This window comes from Aythya marila, assembly GCF_965140915.1.
Source record: "Aythya marila genome assembly, chromosome: 11".
Classification (NCBI taxonomy): domain Eukaryota; kingdom Metazoa; phylum Chordata; class Aves; order Anseriformes; family Anatidae; genus Aythya; species Aythya marila.
In genome coordinates this window covers 15,017,809-15,037,366 of record NC_139052.1, presented here as the reverse complement: position 1 = coordinate 15,037,366, position 19,558 = coordinate 15,017,809, and the positions used below count along the sequence as shown (strand labels likewise).

Sequence of the window (19,558 nt, the reverse complement as noted above, 5' to 3'; positions counted from 1 at the left end):
AAGGAAAAAACGCTCGCTATGGATGCAGTAAGATTGTGACTCATACTAAAGGAAAAAGAGAGGCAAGGATTGGACCCAAGAGGCTTCAGGGGTGTCGGATGTGTCCTGGTTTGCTGCCTTGTTTGTATCATCAACAGAATTTAGCAACTCCTAGTAGGGACATCGAGAGGAGCCCAGCATAGTCGTTAATTCTTTATAGATAATTAAGTGCGTATCGTTTCAGCCTCGGTGCCTTGAGAAAGGCACCTGAATATGTAGCTAAATGTAGATTCAGAAATCACTCAAGGGATGGAATAATACCCGTGGTTTTGCACTTGCTCTGACGGATGGGCTGGGTGGTTACAGGTGGTTGTCCTGCCCCACTAGTGGCTGTGTCAGGGATTTAGGAGAAATAGTTTCCCCTTGTAAGAGACAGGTTCTCAGCTGATCTGATCGTTCATAACTAAAACATCAAAACAATCTACTGAGTGGCAAGAACCGGGCAGTGAATCTTTTGTGTGTTTCCAATTGCTCTTTTGCCAGACTAAGAACAAATCAGGTTGTATCCTATAACTAAGCTTCTGTTTGCCTTAGTGAAAAGGTACCAAAACCTGATTTTGCTATTGCTTTACTGTGACTATTAAGATGCTTCAATTTCCAAATGATCTGGTTCAAATTTTCCATAATTTAAGAAGATTTCCTCTCTACCAGAGCTACTTAGGAGTTGAGCAGAACTATTTCAAGCACTTTCATCGGGCTCTTCCCCTGTTAAGGTCCATCCGCGTGGCAGGTGGAAATGCGGTGGCACTGAACCTTTCTCTCCTTTGGATATCATTAATTACCAAAGCACGGCCACTGCATTTTGGGAATTAAGAAAATACCAAAGTGTAAGCAGGGAAGGACACGGAGAAGTGATAGCACCTCTGCTGCTGTGGCTAAACTGATGTTGCTGCTGACATGATGCAGTCCTTGTTACTGTAGTGACTAAGCCTGCTGTAATCACTAATACAGTTTTCTTTCCAGCATCTCTGTAGGGTAGGGAGGGTAGTGGAGACACTGAATGGCCAAGCAAATGGCACATGGTGCTACAGAAAGTCTGTCAAAGCAAGGAAGTGAAACTTGATTGCAAGGCAGCAGCCTCATCTCCTGCCTCTGCTTCTGGAGCAGTTTTTCCCCCCTGAAAAACAAAAATAAATGAAGCCTCAAAGCATGGTCCGGCAAACAAAAGCAGAGAAAAAGCACGACCTCATCCCCATTTTCTTGAGTCAAAAGCCCCAACTGCAGTGTGCAGCAGGGGCAGCTCAGGACCAGCAAGTCGTTGGGCAGATTTAGGGAGAGCTTCCCCAGACATGTTTGGAGGAGCTCACAGAAAGAAGCCTGTGGTGCTGTGAGCTGGCGTGCTGCAACTGTGGCTGCATCATCTGGCACGGGTTTGGCTTTGTGCTAGAAATGTGGTAGCTGGGAAGCACCAGGGAGCCCAGTGGAGCAAAATAGGGAGAGACAGGTACTGTAGGTGCTGTAAATGCAATGCTGCAGCAGCTCGTAATCAGACCAGGGACATGAAGGAACAGCACGTCTGTAAGCCAAGTCACTGAAACAACAGCTAAGGTGATCCTGCGTGGTGTGATGCTGTCCTGATGCATTATATGGCCACGAGCCTTCTCAGTGTAACACCTTCACCACTTTTTCTGGTCATCTGACCTCAAAAGTTAGGGGATCCTTGCCTGGATTTCAAAGGGAAGGAGAAGCACCATCAGAGGCACAAGGTTTCCTGCAAGAGTGCCCGGCTGCCAGCGGTTTCCCCAGAGCCATAACCCTCCTGTGAGCTCCAGTTGGCCCAGTCCCAGGCAGCTTTCTGTCCAGGGTGCAGCTCGGGTGGAGAAGCAGGTTCTGATTTTTATTTATTTATTTATTTTTGTGGTTCTGAATTTGTATAGCTCTTTGTTTTTTGTTTTTTTTTTCCTTCCTTCCTTTCTGCTAGTTGAAAGGGTAAACTGAAATTAATTTCAATTAGTTTGGAAATATTTTCATTTCAAACTTCTATTTTACTGTGAAATCCTTTACATATGTTCATGCTTTATTCTCTCCTACCACAGACTCTGTTTTCCCTGAGGAAACGACTTTTCATAGAAAAAGCTATATTTCATGAATTACAATCTTTGTATTGGTAGACCAAAAGGGTAAACAACTTGCATAACAAATGACCACTTGGCAGTACCAGTTGTGGATTTTAAAATACTCTTAATTATGAAACAAAAAAAAACTAAAATAGAATAAAACAGTGTAGCCAAGAAGACTTTTTGCAGTCCATCCTCTTTGGTGTACTTAATTGCTCTAGGCAGCGCAATTAAAAGGAAATGATGCCAGTTCGAGATGACATCAGTCACAGGAAAAAGTGATTGAATCTGCATTGAAATTATTTATGAGGTAATGTGTGGGGTCTTACACTTCTTCAGATTTTTAAGAACCTCTGCAGCATAAAGGACCTTAAAAAATCTTTCTACGCTCTCCATATGAGTAGCACAGAGTTTAAAATGAAAAAAAAAAAAAAAAAAAGGCTCCTGTCTGTCACTGGTACAGTGCCTATGTATTTCATAAGGTCTTTTGTGATGCAAGGGGGAATACAGTAACTGTAAATCCACTACACACTTCAAATACAGGCTCTAGTTTTCAGAACTAGAATTAGGGATTTCTGAAGGAGAAAAGAGCTCTTTCTCAGATGGCCACAGGAGAGAGATCCCTTGACTTGCCTGTCTACAAGCCACCAGATGGCAACATCTAGTGGATGCAAACACAAGCTGTTCCAGGGGATTGCTGCCTGTCTTCCCTGTCCTGCTTTTAAACCTCCTTGTGAGATGTCTTCAGGCTCAGCCCCACCACGGTGGCTCCGAGGATGCAATTAGCCCAGTGGTCCTTAGTCACCTACCAGGCAAACCTAAACACATGCTTCCAGCAGGGCTTTAAATAGCCGCCCAGGCTGGGGGCCCATTGTCTGCTATCTCAAACGTGAAGTCTGAAAATAGGGGGTTTGGACAGGATTTCCACTTTCAGGGCAGTGGGAAATGAAATCATGTTTTAGTAAGAGCTCTGTTTAGCAGCGACAATGTTTTGTCTCCATGTGTGCCTCGTTTAGTGGTGAGAAGCCTGCTAAGGGTCCTGCTGCCACCCTTTTAACCACACCCCAGGTCGATGACATGGTGTCCTTTGGCCGGCCAGGTCTGTGACCATACATTAACCTGTCTGCCAAGCCCTCACAGCTCCGAACCTCCACCTTTTATCCTCCTCGTTGTTTTGCAATGTTATTGCGTGGAGGAGGCAGCGCTATCGGACCCATGCATCTCATCTGAGCAGGGATGAGCACAGAGAGGCCAGAACCCCGCGTTCCTCACTTTTTGTTGTTGTGCATTGCCCAAAGCAAGTTTCACCGAGTGGCCTGGGAAGGAATTCCGTAATTGAAGAGCTGTTGTCTTGCTTTAAACAATTTTTAAAGTATGGGTTTATGTGAAGATGAGGAATTCACTTTATCATGACAGAAGCAACCGCAGTGCCCATTGCTGCATAGACTGGAAAGTTTTAAAATTTCTGTATTTTTCCTGCAGTTTGTTGGCACGGTAGTAGCCAAGTGCTTCTAAATTTGGAGCAACAAACTGAGGAGAAGGAGAAATGGGGTAAAATGCAATAGAGGAAGAATTAGGGGGTGGGTGATTTGACTTTTGTCACGGTTAGGCTAGCACAGAAATGATGTAACTTTATACTGTGGCAAAAACTTTACAAAGAAGAGAACAGCATGTAGCCTGAGACATCAGCGTGGTAAAAACTCTGCCGTGTTTGTTGGAGGAGGTAAAATTCAAGTTGGTGTATTGCTGGATGATAGCAGTGTGGCCGTGGTCACGATTTAGTCATTTGCTTTTGCTCTTTTGGCCGGGGGTCCGGGTTTCTGGAGGCGACCGAAGGCAGTCAGCGTTGTGCGGCGTTGCAAACCCAGTTGCGCTCGAAAGCTCTGAGATGTCTCTTGCAATTTGTGGGTGCACCCACGTGCGTGATTTATTCAGCCCCCTGCGTTTTTCAGCCTTCTAAAAGGCAAAGCTTTGCAGACAGCCTATAAATAGGCTCGTCATTCACCCTGACGCACCCGGGTTTTTCACCTCTGTGGTGAGTCAGAAGGGTTTTGTTCCTCTCCTGGAGGGGAGCGCAGCGGCGGGTAGCCGGCACCCTGGTGCTTGTGGCACCCCGTGCTAGGAGAAAACCCCGCTGTCTGCCTGCTGGAGCAGAAAGGAGACAATTCAGAGCAATAGCCTTCGTTCCAGCACTGCCCTGAGCTCCTGCTGATCTTGGGCAAGTTACTTAACCTCGTAAAAACAGCTTTGGGCTTGTTGTGCAGATGATAACCACTTATCTCCTGAGAGTGCCAGAAAGCTGAGCTCACTTCTCCTAACGCTGCTCAACGTGCTCTGGGAAAGGGGCTGTTGAAGTTCAGCTGCTGGTCCAGGCGCAGGAAGCAGGGCTTTGATGTGGACTAAGCCCGGCCCCACCAGCGGGTCATGCAGAAGGTCGTGTGTGCGCGCTCGGCTCTTCGGGCCCTTTGCTTACGACGTCCATGTAGCTGTTTCAAAGCAGGGGGCAGAGACCTCTTGAGCAATCGTATTTAATTGCTCCTCGTTCGTTTGAACTGCTTGCCAAAGTCAGAACCTGTCCCAGACTCTTCCCCCCCTGAGCCTGACATCTCCTCGGATGCGGGGAAGGAGAACATCAAAGCGGTGTGAGGCGTTGCCCTTCAGAAGAGCATTCCCCAGGGCTTGGCAGGATGCTCGTTTGATCCCATCAGATGGACACAGATTGTCGGCTCTGTCACCTCGCTTTCAGGGCCGCGTTAGGTGCTGGTGGGAGTTAGGAGAGGTTGTCACCTCTGCTTGTGTCACGTTGAATGCTCCTGCATTCATTTTGCAGGAGCCTAAATTGCATTTCCTTAAATTTGCTGCCAGCCTGGCACTTCACCTGTGCCCGTTTAAGGAGACCACGTTTCTTGACTGAGGTTTCTCCAGTTGTTGTCATGACTGAGCTCTTGCTGCCCCACAGAAGGGTTCTTTGGCTTCATCACAAGGAAGCAACCGTCCTGATGAGTTTCTCCATCACTGCTAGCTGGCCGTGTTTGCCTCCAGCTTCAGTCCTGAAGGACAACCGGCTTCCTGGCAGAGTGGCTGTGTTCTAGGGTGTTGTGCAGATGGGATTCTTAGGGGAATAGAGAAAAATAGTTTAAAAAATAAAAATAAATATCAAAGGTTTAGTTTTTCTCATGCTATTAGGCAATCTTTTATTAGGATTTTTTTTTAACTTTGCATTCTAGAGAAGTTGCACTGCTTTGCATGAGGGACAGCCAAGTTCACAGCCCTTGAGTCAGCTTTCGTAGGATAGCACGGTGCTGTTCATGCTGCCTACAACTTGGGATTTTGTGGAGGTTTTAAAAAGTGCTAGTAAGTCTTACTATCTCCTTATTGTGATACTCAAAGGAAGATGAGCAAAGGGATGTCAAGTTCTGAACTGCATTAAAGGGAAATTCCCCCAAAATTACACCTTCTGCCTTGAGTATTCAAGGTTTCTGCTGTGAGGACGGATGGAGTTTGTTCATGGACCTCCTCTGGGCCACCGAGGTCTCTGCCACTGCCTGCCCTGTCAGCTGGTGACAGACTGAACTCTGAACACATGTCCATATTTCCAAGTCCTCGCTGCTTTAGGATGCAAGGAGTAACCGCATCCCGTGCTTTTCTCCAAGTGAGGCTTAACCACAGCTTCCAAAGAACAGAAAAAAAGGACTTCTCACCCTTACTCTTAGTTGTAGCATCAGTGCTAGTTTGTCTGTTCCTTCAGCTTTCACATCATTTGTCTCTGAAACATTTCCAGCTGCACTTGCTCTCCTTAGGAAGCCACACAGCCTTGTCTCAGACAATTTTGGTGCTGCCCACAGTGTCCTAATAGCAGTTTTGACCTTTCAGTTAACTTCAGGATTGCCTCTTTCAGCAGCCAAACCTGTACAGATGCTCTGTTCAAGAGCCTCAGAACAGATCTGGGAGGTTGGCTGAATGGCTGCAGAGATTAGGGACATATTTCCCTTTTGTGAGTGAAATCAACGGCAAAGGGCCCTGACACAAGAAGGAAACTTTCCCACTGACCACAAATAGGGGCTTAAATAGAATTTTCAAGCCTTTAAAAATAAATCGTCATTTTGTATTTAATTAAGTCGGGTTTCGTGAATGTAGTAGGATGCTGAGGTCATGGGCAAAAAGAAGCTGTTCCAGTAATTAGCGCCGGGTCCATGCTGTTCTGGCACAAACAGCGCTGATGTCAGGCTGACACTGGAACAAGGAGCTGTGCCGCACGGTGGGCTTGAAACATGAACCTTACTATTGAAGGGGCACGTCTGACAGTTGCCAGTGCTGGCTGTGTTGGGCACATAGTATATTTTTCCTTTTAAAATTGCCAAATATCTTTTTTCCTCCTCTAAACTTTATTTTTTAAGCTTCTGGGTCAGTTAAAAGTGTTGCCACTCCAAGGCATCCTTTCTCTGGCTTCCTCTGCCCTAATTAAATAAAGCTACCGAGCTTCTACCCGTCTCTTGTTTGGCAAATATGGCAAGTGGCCATTTCCAGGTTTTTATTTAGCAGAAGCAGCTTAGTTTACTTCTGTCTTTTAGGCTGTGCCCTCCTAGTGATTGCTGCTTTGTAGGTCTGTGTGTTAGGTGGCATCGCAGTGGTTGTCGTCCGAGCCAAGTGCTGGGACAGCTTTTGGAGCAGGCAATTTCACGGCACCCGGGTTCTAGTTTCTGGTGAGTTCTTGAGTCCTATGGAGCTGGAAAAGAACTTGTCTGACCATATAATCTAGCTGGTTGGACCATTAATTTCATTGGTGCATTGGCAAAATCTTTACTTGAATTACCTAGTGCTCTTGAATTTGCTTGTAGCTGATCAAAAATAGTCTGGTCAGATCAGAGCTGCTTTAGATATTTATGAATTTAGATTGCAACAAATAAAAAGAAAGGAATTACACATTCCTTTTAAGATCTACAAGAAATACTTGTCTCTGCAAATATATGTAAACTCCCAAGAAGGCATTTAATATAGAGTTGTGACACTCAATAATAACTCATGCTTATCTGATTTAATGTAAAGAGCATGTGTGATTCTCTCTCCTATACCATTTCCCTTGGTTTTATTTTGCAGGCCATGACTGCTGTGAGACGGTGAAGGTGGTACTTTGTGCCTCCAAAGAAGGCCATCCCATTCTGGTTGTGGCAGAAGAGAGTTTCCAGTTCATCCAGGATGAAGCCTACGACGCAGCCCAGTTTCTGGCCACCTGCGCAGGGAACCAGCAGGCACTCATCTTCACCCGCTTCTTGGACCGGTCAAGACCACCCGCTGCCGACGTGGACTTTTTGGATGAGAAAGTGGCTTTGGCATTTCGACACCTGAAGCTGCCAGCAGAATGGAACGTGCTGGGAGCAGACCAGTCCCTGAACGGTGAGGAGCATGGGGGCACGTGTGAGATGGGGCTGGGAAGAGAGGTAAAAAGTCATCTGCTTTGGGAGCCATCCACATGGCTTTCAAAATATGCATTGGTCTTCGTTTGCAGAGGTGGGACATGATGTACCCCGTCTCCTACTGCATCTTCTGCATCCTGTGCTTTGCACTTCAGACACCCCAAAATGCAGAAGGCACCGATGTTTCCTCTGTGTCTTCTGCTGTAAAATAGGGCACGCTGTGGTAAGAGGTCAGTGTTGTAACACCCACCCAGGTGGGGATCCCTTTGTGTCTTTGCAGTGCTGTGCGTGCATCAGCATCGTGCTTCTCAGATTTCCTGAAATAAATGGGTCTGTGTAGGAACCGTAACGTCCTGGGGAATATTAGCCTTGTGTCACAGCCTCGGCATGTTGATGGATGGTGGTTTTACAGCACAGGTGCAAAGGGATGCGATATGTCCAAAACGCATCTTATGTCTCTTGGAGGAGCTGGCTGCCTGCCTGCGGGCAGCGCAGTTGGTGTGCGAGCACCCCGAGGCTTTGTCCAGCATCCCTGGTTGTACGGCTGTCTGAGCGAACACAGATGTTCCCCAAAGTGAGCCTGGATAATTTTGTGAATAAAAGAGAGTAGAAGTGGGAAAGCCCGACTTATATTAGCCCTCAACCACAGCAGTGAGGGCTGCTGAGCTTATAAATAAAGGTCAGTGCTGGCCCAAAGTCTGTGATAAATGCAAAATAGAAGAGTGGGAGCATTTGAGGTGCTGTAGCATGTCCATAGCCTTGGAGATCTGTTGGTTTTATCACAGAGGAGCTTTAAGGAAGCATGTTGGGGCACCGTGGGGCTGGTTCTAGTGCATACAAATTATTGCTGTGAATTTTGGGAGTATTTTGGCAAAAAATTTAACGTGGCTGTGGGGCACCCACTGTCTCTTATGGGATACACCAGCACGAACACTGGAAGAGGAGTGGGACGTGGTTTGTTCAGCGCAGAGGCTGCAGTTCTGCTTGCCCTGACGGGGTTTTCTGCAGGAGTTTTTTTTTCTGCTTTCTTTTTCTCTGATTGTTTTTGTAAACATGAATGCATGGGCAGGCAGCTGAAGCAGTGTTAGCAGACATTCAAAGATGTGATCATATTTAGTGGTTTCTGGATAGAAATTCTGACGCTGTTGTCTGTTTACCAGCAGATAAACACTTGGTAGTTTTTTCCTGATGTTTCTTTTTGCATTTTAAAAAGTTGTGATAACACAGGCATTTCTATTTTGTTTAAGTGCTGAAAACACAGTCAAAGACTGACAAAGCGCTGTTAATTAATGAACATTTCCATTGAAGCTCTTAAGTGTTGCTGACTTTGCAGGAAGGCCGAGATCTACTTTTCCTTTTTGACTTTGGTTACTCTTAGGAAAATCAGTACTTAGGGAAATCAGGCCGTAGGGTTTCCACTGATTTGCTCAGCATACACTTATGTGCCTGAAAGGCAGGATGGTGTGGGGCTGTGAATGCTAATGGACCCGAGCAGCATCTGTTACATCTTACAGTGAGGAGGGGGAGCTGAGCGTTTTGGCATCGTGTGCGAGGTTTCTGGAGGCATGCGTTCGTGTAAGGGAACAGACACCATGACAGGAAATGCAACTTTCATCTGAGAGCTGCTGCTCTGAACTGTTCCCGTGCAGGGACTCCTTTCACAAGTAACCGTGTAAGGGCAGCTTGCTTATGACTTGCTCTGGTTTTCATCTCCTGACCAGCTTTTTGTCCGCAGGCAGATTTATCTGGTGGTTCGTTTTCAGTGAGCTAATTATGCACGGGGAACTTGGGGGAATTCTTGTGATTGTGACAGGAAGGATTTGTATGTATAATCATCCTTTTGGTCACGTAACCCTAATTTGGTGGAACAAGGTGGAAGTGATGTCTCTGGTTCATGATGGAGGACTGCTTTAGGAAAAGCTGCTCTGTGGTAAAACACAACGCCCCTCTCTGGTGGTGCTTGTGGGTTAATTTGGGGTTTGGAGAGTAAAAGCATAGCACAGATTGAAACTGTGGGAGCACGAGAACAATTCTGCGTGCTCTGGCCTGTGCTCATGCAGCGGGCCAGCCCGTCCTGCATTGCATCACTACCTACAACAGTTCCCCCGATTCATATTTCCCATTTTGCTAAATGTCACCGCCAGATACTTCAAGTAAACTTCTCGAAGGAGAAAATACTATAGAAATGAGAACAAAAGAGAATGTCAGATCCCTTCGTGAAAGATTTTCGCGCTGCCTCTCAGCTGGCATGTCTCTATGGGCTCTTGTGGGCTGCAAACAAAACACTGCTGTTCAGCAAAACCTCTGAAAGCAGGAGCGAGCGGCGAGCCTCAGCCAGCTCTCTGGGCATGGCAGCGTGGTGGGAAGCACTGTTCGGACGTGGCAATTGCTATAAAACACGTCTAAAAGGGCATGTTTTGAAGGGCTGAAGTCTAGAGACAGGTAGGAGGTTGTGGCCTTTCTGCAGGACGAACTTGGGTACATGCTGTGGGGTTGAGCACGGCTCGGTGCTGGTTTTTGGGGAGGGGTTGGCTCCAGGCAGGGGCTTCCTTCACCCACTCCAAAGCAGAGGACAGTGAGTTGTCACACCCCAAAGGGCAGAGAGGATGCTAGAAGTAACACTTAATAAGGAAAAGTGCAGGATTGCTCTGCAGCAGAGCTATGCAAGAATCGTGTGCTTGCTTATGTTTTGGTTGCCAGACCAAGGCCTTCATTCTTTAAGGGTTTGCCATTGCTCAAGATTAAAGGCATGGTGCGTTCTTATAGCCAAATTGCTAAGAACACATTGTTTCAGCTGCGGGTTAAAAATACCTCTAAAATTATTTAAAACTGCTAGAGGACGTTTGCAAACATTCCAGTGGAACACCTTTCTTTTTTTTTTTTTTTTTTGTCCATAACCTACCTAATTAGCTGTTTCCATTCAACAAGAGAACTTTGTTTGGTCTCTGTAATCCCAGTAGTCTTTCACACTAGATTTTCTTTACATTTATTTCTTGTCATCTCTTTAGACATCATTTTCATTAAAATAAATTGAAAATAAAATCAATGTTTCTTCCTGTGTTGCCATCAGAGCATTGTCAGAAACCCAATATGTTTGTTCGCAGCATTCTCACTTGCTTTATTTTCACTGGTCTGGAAGAGCACAAGTTTTTGTTGCTTAAAAGGAAACTGTCCCCAACTTAAATGCATTGAGCAGTGTTGATTGATCTAAGCAGTAATTTAATTGAATTTGATTAACATTGCTCAAAAACAGGATTTATTAATTAGTATTGCTCTGGTACAATGTAAAAGGCAAAAATAATCTGTTACCACATTCCCTTGTTCATCACCTATAATTCATTGAAGTGGATTCATTTGGACCTCTGTAAGCTCTGAATGAACCCTTTGTGCCAAATTTAGCCCCAGACTGTTTTTGTAGGACTTGGACTTTGATGACAAGCTTTTTGTTCAGCGTGGAGCAATACCCAGCCTGGTCCTACCAGCGACCGACAGCGATGCTCGTGTGGTGGAGGGCAGTGGTTGGACCTCGTGAATCCCTGATGGAAAAGCGAGTTCAGAAAACAGAATCCTTTTGCTGAAAGTGTTTATCAGTGGTCTCACCTTACAGCTTTCCTTGTCTGCTTTTCTCTGGGAAGGTGATGCTCTTACCCAAATTTCTCGTTTCTAATTCTTTGCCTTCTGATTTGACCATGATTTAACTTGAATAACGTTTCCCACTAACAATTTTCTTATGGAGAATTTCCTCATTAAAACACATGGCTATGTATAAAGCCTATTCTCAGGCTTTCCTCGTGTCAGCTGCTCTTGCTGGGTGTAGCTGGGTTTCGGGGCATTTTGTTCAACACTCTGTTCCTGAGTGGAAGGAGCTGACTGGAAAGCAGAGGAGGGAGCTGTGGGGTTTTGGTCCTTTTCCAGTAGCAGTGCTTGTTTACCATGTTTTTGCTGTCTGGTTTGGTTTTAGGATGTTGTACATCTGATTTCTAAATTGCCTTCCTAATCTCCACTTCTTTCTTTCCTCATTCTCCACAACCCCACCCGCAGTGTGGGATACTCAGGGGGCAGCCCCCTACTTGCTACTTGTAGAAGACCTCAGAGAAGCCTTCAATCCTTAGTTTAGAGGAAAAGACCCCAGGAAGACTTGCAGTAATTCTGCATTATGTCTGTTTACCCACAGATACAAAATATTTTACAGAGAATGCTAAGCTGTTGTTGAGCTAGCAGTGGGAATTTGGGAGAGGAAAGTACAGGTCCTGTACTGAACCAGGGGTGGGAGCACCTGAGTTCCCTGATGCCATCAGGGAGCAGGCAGAAGACTCATGACCATTTGGTTGGATGGTCTGGAGAGAGAAAGAAAGCCCGGCATGTGTTAAGACCGCACAGGATGGAAGAAGCAGTGCCATAGAATCACCTAGGTTGGAGCAGACCTTCAGGATCATCGAGTCCAACCAACCTGGTGCCCTGTCAGTGGGGCAGCAACATGGCCTTGCCTTGCAGGGACCAGACAGGGCTTTCGCTTGGGCAGACGAAGGCTTTTCCAAATCCAGAGAGCATCTGAACCCCTTGGGCACAGGTATCCAGCCTCTTCCCTGCATGCTGCTGCTGCCCCGGGGCCACGGTGTCGTCAGCGCTCTGCTCTTCCCCCAGCCCTGCTCCGGCCCTTCCCGGGCTTTGCCCTTAATTCTCTGTCAACCTGCGTGAACTCAAATGGCATCCAAAAATGTATCTCAGACTCTCCATAATTAGGGATTGCTTTTGTTACCATGGTGTTCCAAACACGGCATTACTTTCAGGTGCTGTATAATCATGTCAGTCTTAATTATTGCAAGTGCACTGCAACTTTCTAAAGAACGTGGTCGTTACTGTTGTTAAGGGTAGGGTTATTTACTGTTCCCAGTGACATTTGGAAGGCTGTTGTTAAAACCAAACAGATGGTTACACTTTATATCTAGAAATCAAAATTTAATATGTATTCTGAGGGTATGTGCAAGATAAATACAGGACTGTAATTTTCTATTTTAAATTATTAAAGAGAAAATAAACTAACTGGAAAATGAAAACAGTATTTGGAGATAGAAGTAATGATTATGGCTTGTTTGTGTTGCAGCAGGGAAAAAAGGCAGGAAAAAAATTAGGGAGGATCTAAGGCTCAGGTATGAAGAGCGTACAGAGCTTAATCCTTGAGTTAGCTATCACCAGTAAACAGATCGCTTTCAAAATTCCTTTTAGGAAACACTGTCCGTTCAATTTAGTCATCAAAATAAGTGGTGAAATCCAGACCTGTGGTTACGATCGTGGCGGTGTGGGCTTCTCAAGAGGGTGCTTTCGGAGCGCTGTGACGATCGGCCTGGAGAGCGAGCCCTTCCCCTGGGAGCGCGGGGAGAAGCCGGCCCTGTGATGAGCTGCGAGATAGCCGCAGATGCGGGTGGATAACCAGGAGGCCATCGTACTAGATAAAACCTGTAGCATCTCTCTGGCTTTAGGAATGCAGCTGCTGACGTCCTCAATACGTATGGCTTCCCAGAAGCGCTGAATAATAAACATCCCTGTGCAATACGCGCTTCTTAAGAAATAGAGCTCTGCGAGCTCGCCAGGTAGGAGGTCGGTGGAGAAGAAGTTGCTTTGCCCCAGTTTGGAATAGTCTGGATTGCGTTGCAGGTTTGATAACTTTGCACCAAACCCAGCAGGGTTGTAGTGTACGGGCCACCAGGATGAAAGATCAGAAAGATCCCTACAGAATACAGAAACAAAGTCTGAAGAGAGAAAGTAACAAAGCCTTCCTAAAAAGAGAAAAAAAAAGAAACATGAAAAAAGCTTTTTAAAGCTTTCCAGAAGTAACTAAAATGAAATTTGATTATTAGGAGCTAACGTTTTTTTCTGTTGGAGCATGTTACGGAGATGTGGCTGATGATGTTTTTCTGACATAAAGCTTTAATCTGCTCATCTCCTGCACTCCTTTTATAGTTTCTTCTTGATTGCTTTCGGGGTAACAGTTACTAGTGTTCTTTTCATTGGGCTTTGTATTCTTTCCAGTCTGCTTCCCACCTTTCTCTCTGCCCTCTGATAAAGGACTGTATATAAGAAATCAGCATGACCTTTTCTGAGCCTACTGCATGAAGTACTCTGTTAACCTACAGCACTTGATAAGATGAAAAAAAAAATCTTTTCCATATCTAAATTTAATGCCCTCTGCAGTGGAAAATGTGAAGCAGAAAATGCTTGTTCTTGCTCAGCCAGTGTCTGAAATGTACTGCTCAGTCTGTCGCTGAGAAATCGTTGGCATGAGAGCGTTTCTGTTCCCTTAGATATTAGTGGGAATGAGGACATGAAGATCCTTTGGTGTGCTTTGAAAAATTTATTGTTTATAAGACTAAAAAAGAATTACCCACACATCGTTTTATTAACTGAACTCGAAACTCCAAACACAGTGGCTTCGCCTTGACCTTCCTTTGGTACTCATCTCTTGAGCCTTCATGCGGAACCTCGGCATAAAGTGACAGCTTGTTTCTGCTCTCTGCTCCCTGTGCTTCTCAAGGGTTGAGCTGAGCACTGAGAACATTTCCAGCCAGAAACAAAGAGAACAAAGTTTTGAGGCCAGATTTGATGGTAGATTTCAGAATTGCCAAGAATATGTGATTTCATTTGAGAAACAAGTGAAGGTCACCATCCCAGGAAGATGAGTGTGAGATTCTCTGAGCTGTTCCCGTCCATGTCTCTCTCTTCCTCAATGAGCTGTCTCTGCCTGTGGAGGACAAAGTGAGCAGTTTGGTGTGGCTAACTCTAAATAAACAACAGGTTTCAAAAAGGAATAGTTTATTATTATTATTACTGTTCTTTAATCAGGATTAAAATGAAAGTTTTTACTTAAGGAACAGTTTGTGTTCTCAGATGTGTCATACCCAAACTGCTTTTTTTCCCTCTTCAATGCTTTTTTGTTTAGTGATAATAGCACCTTAAACTTTAATCCTTTGCAGTTAGCAAAGTACATTTGATGTTCTTCTACAGATTTTTTTTTTTCCTTAGTTACCCAGATAAACTGTCTGTTCATGTGTCACAGCTGCTAAGAAAAATACATAAAAATAATACATCTAAAGTCTTCTGTTTTGCCAGCTGGATTAGAGTGCCCTGCCATTATGGGACAATAATCATATGTTTCAACTCTTGCCTATTACTAGGAAACGAGAAAGGAACAAAAACAATCTTGGCCTTTCCAGTATCGTGTGTCTTGTATTTCCACAGTTTCCTAATTGCAAGAACCTTTTTGTTGACATTCAAAGAACGGCCATTTTAAGATGAGAAGCTCATGCTTGACGTGTGGTAGGAGAAAAAGCTCAGGTTATTGCTTGTTAAAGCTTTTGTTGTTCTCCATAGCTGGAGCATGCATTTTACATCATGCCAGGACGCTGTAATCATCGGCTAAATTTCCAGTGTCCCGTGGTACGAGCTTCATCCTTTCAGAGGTAGCGTGGCTGTAGGGTTGCTGCCCGGCTCTCTCTCTTCTCCATCCCACAACACTCCCATGCTCAGTGCAGACCCACTCTTGGCTTGTTCTGAGCAACGCCGTTCACCAGCAGATGTATTTTTCATTGTATGTTAGTAGCTAATCCAGTCCCCAGATGGCATGCGCCTTTTCACTGTAGCTGTGCAAGTTTTGCACACTCTGAAACCTTCTAAAGCCATTGCCCAGGGCCCCGCAGTTGTTGTATGCACAGTACTTCGTCTCTGTGCTGCCATCATCCATGCCCATCTGTCAGGATGGCCTCGGGCCAGTTTATATGTCAGGCAGATCCTTCCAGCTGGGCCTGGAGAGTGAATTTGTGTGTTTAGTACACTCGGGATGGCAACACGCCACGTCTTGTGCACGTCTTCTGTGCACGCCGTTGTTGCTCAGAGGCATTGGGGCAGTGCCACGACCGTTCAGTCGCGTTTGTAGACACCTCCAGCCACCTGCATCCACTAGCCTGACAATAGTGAAGATTGTTTTAAAAGAACGGGGAAAAGGGTGGGATGTTCCAAAAGTGCAGTCAAATGAGCAGCTTCACTCCCATGAAGGTTCGGCACATCGGGAGGGGCATTTCCTCTCTGGAAATGGGAGGCAGGGAGGGGCACCCAGCTGGAGCAGGGGTGGGATGAGCAGCTGCCAGCACCTTTCCAAGCCCACAGCTGGGGTGTGATTTGCTGGTGAACTGTCAGTTGGCATGAAAAAGATGTTGGTGCCTAACCATGCAGCTCTCAGCTGAAGGAGGAGGAAAGATTTTGATTCGGGAGTCCGTGCTTGTGCTTTTCAGGTTTGCTCTGCTCAGTTTTGGTGCAAGGGTATCCATTTCAGCAAGGAAGATGATGTCCCCTTCCAACAAAGCAGCTAGAGCAGGAGCTCCCTTGCTGGAACAGATGCAGTCAGACCAGTGCAACACGTTCTTTATTTGGACACCAGTCATTTGCTCCAACATAAGTGCTTTTGTGCTTCCTACATCCGCAGCAGGAAGAGTTGTATTGCTTTAATTATGCTAGCTGACTGCCAGTTTATTCCTATAGCTAATGTAGGAATTTTGTGCAAGTTCCCTGAGTGAAACCTTGGGCATCTGCTTTCACTCCACTTAAGTCCCACCTGTATCCACGCTTCCTCCTTTTTGCAACCTCCTCTGTAGTTCTCCCGTTATGTCTTATCTATAGGGTGTGTTATTTTTCATTATTCGTTAAGGCCAAGACTGGCAGCCGTTGATTAACTACCTTGTTGGTTGTTTATTTCTAAAGCACTACATTATAGCACTTGACACCAAAATCCTTGTCATTACTCTCCCACAGGCTGAGAATTTGTCTCTTAGTGAGCTCAGCTATTCCCTTTTCCTCTGATCAGCTGGAGCCTCCATTCAGATGTACTCGTGTATTCAGGACAGCGTGGTTTTGCTTTATGGTAATCAAGAGAAGGCTGGGGAGGAAGGCTTGGTTTGTAGCCCAGAAACCCAATTTGGAGTCATATGGAAGAGAGTTGGTGCCAGAAAGCTTTGGTTCATGAATACAGATTAGTTCTTCAGGAACTGATCCAAAAAGTGGGGAAAAACGGTGTGTCAGGCAGGGCAGAACTCACTCTTTCTGCTTCGTTTTCACTAAAGGTCTTAATGATGTCCCTTAAGAAAGAGAGCAAGAAAAACAACAGCCCGCTGACAAGATGATTTCTCTGGAGGCACACTTCTTGGGGAAAAAATAATTAAATCTTAGATGCATTATGCACTTGCATTTTTAAACCTACTGTATAGGTTTGGCTGGCGACCAAATTAATACCCAAATAAATCATTGCTACGATATTGAAGGTATTATACCAAGCGTGCTCAGTGGCATGGTTTACGCAGACCCAGCTGGTGCTTTTTTGTTGGTGGTGCTGCCAGTCAATACTGCAATCCTTTGTTAATTAAAAGAACAAATTTGTGTTTCTTGCAGTTTTTTTAACCCGAATGCTTTTGCCCTCCCTACAGAAGTACCACGCTTTGATCTGCAAGTGCCGTATTTCAGCAGTGCATCTGGAGCCCATTTCTGGTTGAAGCTTTTCAGAGCAAAGTTGTAGGGCTGCAGCTTTTAGAGGAGGGGGATACTTTTCCGAGATGAAAGCTTTAGGCTCAAGAGTGACTTTTACCAAATTAGAAGGTCACGGTTATTAAACATAAAAAGCAGCAGTGGAGATTACTAGTTTATAAATGCTGCTACTCAGAATTACAGAGCTACTGTGGAAAGCTGAGAAAAGCTGGTCTAAGGCACAGTGAAACCAGGAAATCAAAACCCTCACTTTTTTATGTCTATATGAGAGGCTAAACTGTTCTCTTTTATAACCGCTCTGCATATGGGCTTCAGTTGCAGTTCATTTTCTTCCTGCCTTGGGACAAATCAGTGTCCCGTTAAATAACAGAACTCGTCCATTCCTAAAACCTGGTCCTGGGCATGGGGGAAAAAAAGGGGTTGGATGTGCAGAAAAACCCACCCGAACATGCTGGGCTCTATAGGGCAGCTTTGTGGTAGTCGTGGCTGTCCATGAAGCCGTTCTTTTCACGTTGACTTCTGTGGTCTTTCAGTCTTATCCCAAGAGGTCCTGAGCACGTTCAGTCCCACTGTAGCCAGTCCCTTGCTTTCAGGCACTGGCCTCTCCTGGATTTCACAGCCAGCTTGTGCTGAGTATGTTTTTCCAGGTGCTGCAGTGTTTAGGTTCCTTGGCTTTTTGGCTGTCAGCACCTCCAGTTTCATGCCAGCCATTGTGCAGTCCTCGGCGTGTGCATGGCTTGTCTCCAGTAGCGAGGATGTGGGGAAATGGCATTCACCTCGACTGCAGCCTGCAAATTCCTATTTCTTTTTCCTTCTTTATTCCCAGAGAACATCCCTCGGGAGACACTGATGCATTTTGCGGTGAGGCTGGGTCTGCTGCGGCTGACATGGTTCCTGCTCCAGCAGCCAGGAGGAAGAGGAGCGCTCAGCATCCACAACAACGAAGGCGCTACGCCCGTGAGCCTGGCCTTGGAGAGGGGCTACCAGAAGTTACATCAACTTTTGACAGAGTAAGGATGATTTTAATGGTTACTCAGCTCGTTTTCCATTCTCTGTCATGCTTCCCTTTACTTTATCCTTGAGGAGTGTCTAAGAGCTATACTCTACCCTTAAAGACATTTTTTCTATAATTGTGCTTTTACCTTTATTGCTAGAAGCAATGGGGGCGTGTCCTTAGGATTTATGGTAAGTGCAATAACACTGTTGGGTTCTCCTTTTTTACCGCACAGTGTTCTGTTTCCAGCAGTCCCTTAAAGCCCAACATGAGTCACTGTAACATCGCCTAATTAAGACAAACCTTATGCAAACACAAGAGGAAGAACTTTGCTTCAAATGAGTACAGCTGTCCAAAAGAGCGTAGCTGGCAGGCTTTGTGGTGATGGTGGGGACTGTCACGTTCTTATTTGGTAGATTTGGAGGTTTTTGGTTAATACAAGGCCACAACAATTTATTGAAATAAGGCAGCATCTTGTAGAGAACAAATATCTACCAGGATAGGTAAGAATTTAGGTAAAAAATAATGCAAGTATTTACAACAGAAACTGAGAAGCAGCCAGGTCTTGCCAACCCATAGCCAGTGACTTACATGAGCTCTTACTGCAGCATTTTACAAGGAATCCTTCAGAAAATGGAAAGCTGTTTTCGAACAGCAAGTGTTTGGAGTACTAGCTTTAAAAGCTGCAAATAATAAAGACAAAGAGCTGAAATAAGTCTGGGGGGTGGGGATTTGTAAAAGAGGAAAGATTTGGTCTGCATGTCTGTTATTCTGATGCCTAGTTCCCTTAAGCTTTGTTATTAACTTTGTTTTTCTGATTTGAATCTGCAGATGCTTAGGGTTTATGTTGAGGGACCCAATGTCATGTTTAGGAGTCTTCTGTGTTGTCTACATTCTCACGCAACATTTCTTTATGCTACAAACTGTAAATTATTCCTCCCTCTATAGTTGTTGGACGGGATGTTAGAGGCAGAACAAATAAGATCTGCTGCTGGAGTGACTGCATTTAAGTTTCATCTTTAATAATTCAGCCAACCACAAACCAAGTGGGGATGCAGGAGAAGGTGCAGGGTGGGGCAGGAGCTATTCTCTAACCATTTTTTGCCACCGTTGAACCAATAGAGAGGTGATGGCAGTGTTGCTTTATTTCTTTTCCATGTGAGTTCAACAACAGCCACACTGTGAAAATACTCAACACTCTAGTGGGCTATCTTGCAAAATTGGAATATGCCAAGTTGTCCTGTAACTGTGGCAAAGTTCTGTTTACACCATGAGTCTCACCTTGGAGAATTTAAATAAATAAATGTAAATTAGCCAAAACTTGATTATGGAGCTCACAGCAAAGAGCAATCTGCATATCAGCAGAGCTGTTAATTTAAAAAGAAATGGGAAGTAAACAGAGCTGTTACAACAACTATTACAGTGTATCTGGTAGTGTATTTCACAACCAGTTCCAATAGGGGGATGGCAGTTCTCGCTTGGTGGAAGAGAAACGAGCATGTGGGTTACACGGCATTGCCCTCTGC

The 19,558-nt window shown here is 45.2% G+C and overlaps 1 protein-coding gene across 10 annotated transcripts in view; it reads left to right on the top strand.

The window, feature by feature from the left end:
- The window catches only part of AKAP13 (A-kinase anchoring protein 13), a 217,491-nt gene that overhangs the window by 80,437 nt on the left and 117,496 nt on the right, over positions 1-19,558 (top strand). For all 10 annotated transcript variants that reach the window (XM_082768863.1, XM_082768865.1, XM_082768870.1 and 7 more), the window contains 2 exons: positions 7,194-7,490; positions 17,865-18,048. In XM_082768863.1, coding sequence (XP_082624989.1) covers positions 7,194-7,490; positions 17,865-18,048 — 481 coding nt within the window. The remainder of the gene's footprint in view (positions 1-7,193; positions 7,491-17,864; positions 18,049-19,558) is intronic.